At 45.1% G+C, this 3,810-nt stretch overlaps 1 protein-coding gene across 1 annotated transcript; it reads right to left on the reverse strand.

Annotated features, from left to right (window-relative positions):
- Positions 1–1,649: 1,649 nt before the first annotated feature.
- LOC103803573 (nuclear pore glycoprotein p62-like) lies at positions 1,650–3,102 on the reverse strand (the record flags this gene model as incomplete). Its single annotated transcript, XM_009076140.1, has 3 exons — positions 1,650–1,716; positions 2,259–2,370; positions 2,968–3,102. Coding segments are annotated over 3 exons (314 nt in total), but the record flags the coding sequence as incomplete, so codon positions are not given.
- Positions 3,103–3,810: the final 708 nt, after the last annotated feature.

Consider the following 3,810-nt stretch of genomic DNA (forward strand, 5'->3'; position numbering starts at 1 on the left):
ACAGCATCCTGTCAGCCTGTGGCTAGGGCACAGATCCACCAGGTCAGTTTTACCTTGCACAGCAAACCAAACCCAGAATCTTCCAGAAAGGGATTAAGCAACAGATCCCAGTTTGGCACTTTGCAAATGTAGGGCTTAAAATGTCAGTGTGCTTCACCTCTCACAGATCTCTCTCCCTCCCTCTATTGCAAATTCAGTTGCAGAAAATTTCCTGGCCCTCTCAGGTAGAAGTCGGTCAGAACACAGCTCTGTCCCAACTCTTTCACTTTTGGAAGCAGCACAACACTGCATCCATGTTCAGCAAGTCTATTTAATTGTGGCATTGTACTATGGCAAAGGCTACATGAAGGCTTACTTCAAAATTGCATTGTTTTTCCACCACAGCACTTCAGTGCACACATTAGAAGGAATTCTTCTCCTTGCCAAGAACCCCACAGACAGGGAGATACCTACACCTTTTGCATAAACCGCAATTTCTTAGGCTTACTGCTTCTTTCTTGTTTGAAGATGACCTGAAGCTGAACTGGTCCCTCAGATGTACATTTCCCAGGAAAGAGATGGAATTGTTATTAACCAGTAAGACAACTTCAGTACTGAATGACAGAATAGAAAAGTGGGTCTCCTTTCTAGGGAAATTTAAAGGAAACAGATGGCTATTTTCACACACATTCTGTAAAGTCAGAATACTGATGTCACAGGAGCTGTACCAGATTTCCTGGAAAAGGCAGGTTTGGAATGCAGAACTTAACATATACATTCTGAAAGAAACAGCCAAATGAAATCCTGACCTAAGCCAATAATTCCATCTGAACAAGCACAGTAGCAGGGCTGCTTTCACCCAAGAAGTTCCAGTAGGTGTGAGCATTTCACAGCACTGCAGCCAGGCAGTGCAATCTGGGGCTGGTGCGAGGAGCACTGCTCTATTCTGCCATGCCCCCGTGTGGCTGCTAACATCAGTTCAAAGCACAACCGTGCAGAATTCCAGAATCCCTCACAAGGAAGCACTCCCTGGGAGAAAAGTTACTTTTTCCTGATTGGTTTTAGTACGGCACAAGTTTAGGGTGATTTCCAGACCAGAAACAACAGGCAATACACTATCAGGTTTTCACTCCTGAGCACAACTCCTGCTCTGCACTCCATCTCCAGTTATTGATGCTGTGAAATTCCCTCAGTATTCCTCCAGAGTCATTGCACCTGCAGGTCAGTGCAAGCTGCTCAGTCTCACCTGGATGTGGCTTACCTGTTGTGGGGGCAGGAGGGATGAGAACATTGAACACACACACACACGTACGCACACATCCCTCCTCACCAATTTTCCTGTTCCAAAGGGAAACCCCAAACACTTTTGAAGGTTGAACTACTTAATCTTAGTTTGACAGAAAAAGCCTAAGGATTCCAAGTTCTTCTCTTTTTGCATTGGTGCATTTCATTCAGAGCTTTTTTTTGTAAAACATGAGCAGTTGCCAGGAATTACTTCTCAGCAGAGGCCTTTCATCAGGCACATTAGGAGAATTCAAGCACAGAAGGGACAGTGACACTGAATGTGAGAAGGAGAAGGCTCCTCAGGGATCTTCATGTGCAACAGACACTCTCACACACACTTCCTGCTTCCCCTTTCCATCCCCAAAAGGCTGCAAGACAATTCTCACCTGAGTTCTGGTCAATCCACTGCAGTGAATCCATGTGGGCATTCAAAATTTTACAGATCTGCTGAAGCTGAGCAGGAAGAGAAGGCACCAGTCAGTTGTTGCACTACATAAATGCTAACAGGAGTAAAAGACAGCCTGCCTGTTCCTTCCTGTGGAACATAATGCATTCAAGTTTTCTCACTGTACCCTAAGTTAGCAGCCACTTCCCCAGAGAAGTCTGTGCAGCAATCCTGCTTTGCTTCTTGCCATCAAGAAAACTGACCAGTTTAGGGTATATACCCGTGGCTTTGGCTTGTTCTACTTCAGGCCTAGAAACTACCAGAACATTCATTACTTTAGGTCTGAGTTGGCAAAACTAGAAAGGAATGTGAAAAACCTCAGTCTGCAACACTGAAGGGAAATATTTACCGAAAAAAAAGCTTTACAGAGATGTAAGTCAATAAGGAGTACAAGATCAGTGTAATATGTATCAGACAGAGACGGTGATTCAGTCCTTCTTTTCAGGAACATACAAAAACAGTATAAGGAAAAAGCAGAGTATCCACAAGTTAGAACTCTTTAAATATCCTTTGCCTCTTCGGCAATATGAAAAAAAACCCTTTCATTTACCGGGTCACTCGTGTCTGCTGGGCCTCCTGAAGTATTGAGGTGATCAATGATGTCCTTCAGATCCTGTGCCATGCACTTCAGCTGAGCATCAATGTTTTCAGCCAGTTTGTAGCTGCAGAACACATGGGAACCAAGGTCAGAGTGTTTCAAGGCAGCTTTGAAAATACGCACCCAGTAACACCAGCTATGGACATTCAGAAAAGGTTTCCATGTTGTGCAGCCAAGGCTGGCACACACGTGGGAGCAGCACCCTAAGACGCTCCATCACGCAAATGAAGTGACTCCTCACAACCTCTCTCTCTGCTCACTCTCTTGAACCAGACAAACACTGTCCCATATTACCCTGCTATGATGCATCACTTCAGGCCTACAAGGATGCTGGTGCCACACATAGTAGTGATGAGGGCAGAATGCACTATCACTAAAGAAACACTAGTTTTCAGGGATTAGGCCAAAATTAGTAACCTTTCCCAGATAGCTGATTACACCAACATCCCAAGAGCTATCACGCAGACTCAAGATCTTCCACACACAACTCCCCTCATTCTACTGTGTAAAATCTATGTGTCCAGTCACAAAACAGAATTAAATCACTGACAAAGGCCACTGATGGGTCAATGCTGTCATGCATCCCAGCTCTATTCCTTGCTGACTGATCAACACCACATCATTCTGCTCATCACACATCCCAAGCAGATCTCTTTCTTACGTCCTCTCCCGTTCCTCATCCGCATGCTGCAGGTAGATGGTTCCACTCTGCTCCTTCACAGACTCCTCCAGAGGGGTCAACAGGTCTTCAAGCTCCTTTTGCTGTGACAGAATGAAGTCGAGTTCCTGATCCAGTCTGAAAAGAGAAAATGCTAAGTGTTGCGGATGGGCGGGAGAAATGCACGACTCATCGTGAGTTTGGAAGCAGATCTCGTTTATTGTAAGCGATCGTCCATCTTTTATACCTTTGATGATTAACTTCATACATAGTGCAAAAGCAAGCTCATCATTGGCTGGTGTGATTAATGGTCAGCTACTTCCTTTGCAGCTTCTTAGATCTTGCGCAGCTGCTCTTACTCCCTTGTCCAACATCATGTTATTGACATAAAGTTGCTGACATGCTTATACCGTGTATGACACGCATATAACTATCAATCATTTACAATTGGCTAAGCTCTAAAGATAGTATTCAGGTACCCTCCCTACTTGCGGTTACAGCTGTGAGGATTCTCTCTTACTTTCCCAGGCTTTGCTGCATTCCTAGCTGTTTGTCTCAGACTTGTTTGTCTCACCCTCAAGGACAACTTGCCTCTGCCTTCTGCCAAGTTGAGTTACTCCCTATATATATAAGTTACAATCTCCAGAGCCTTGCTTGTACAGTGCGTTCCCAGGACTGTGTCCTTGCTCTCTTAGCCATTCTCCAACAATTCTCAGCAAGAGCTGCTAGCAGCTCTTGCTTTGACTCTCCCAGAGTCCTTTGCTCTGCAAGCTGAACCATACTTATGTGACCCTCAGCCCTAAGCCATTCCTCCACAGCTAACCACTCCCCTGACAGGCCATGGAC

Source organism: Acanthisitta chloris, unplaced genomic scaffold (assembly GCF_000695815.1).
Source record: "Acanthisitta chloris isolate BGI_N310 unplaced genomic scaffold, ASM69581v1 scaffold9366, whole genome shotgun sequence".
Lineage (NCBI taxonomy): Eukaryota > Metazoa > Chordata > Aves > Passeriformes > Acanthisittidae > Acanthisitta > Acanthisitta chloris.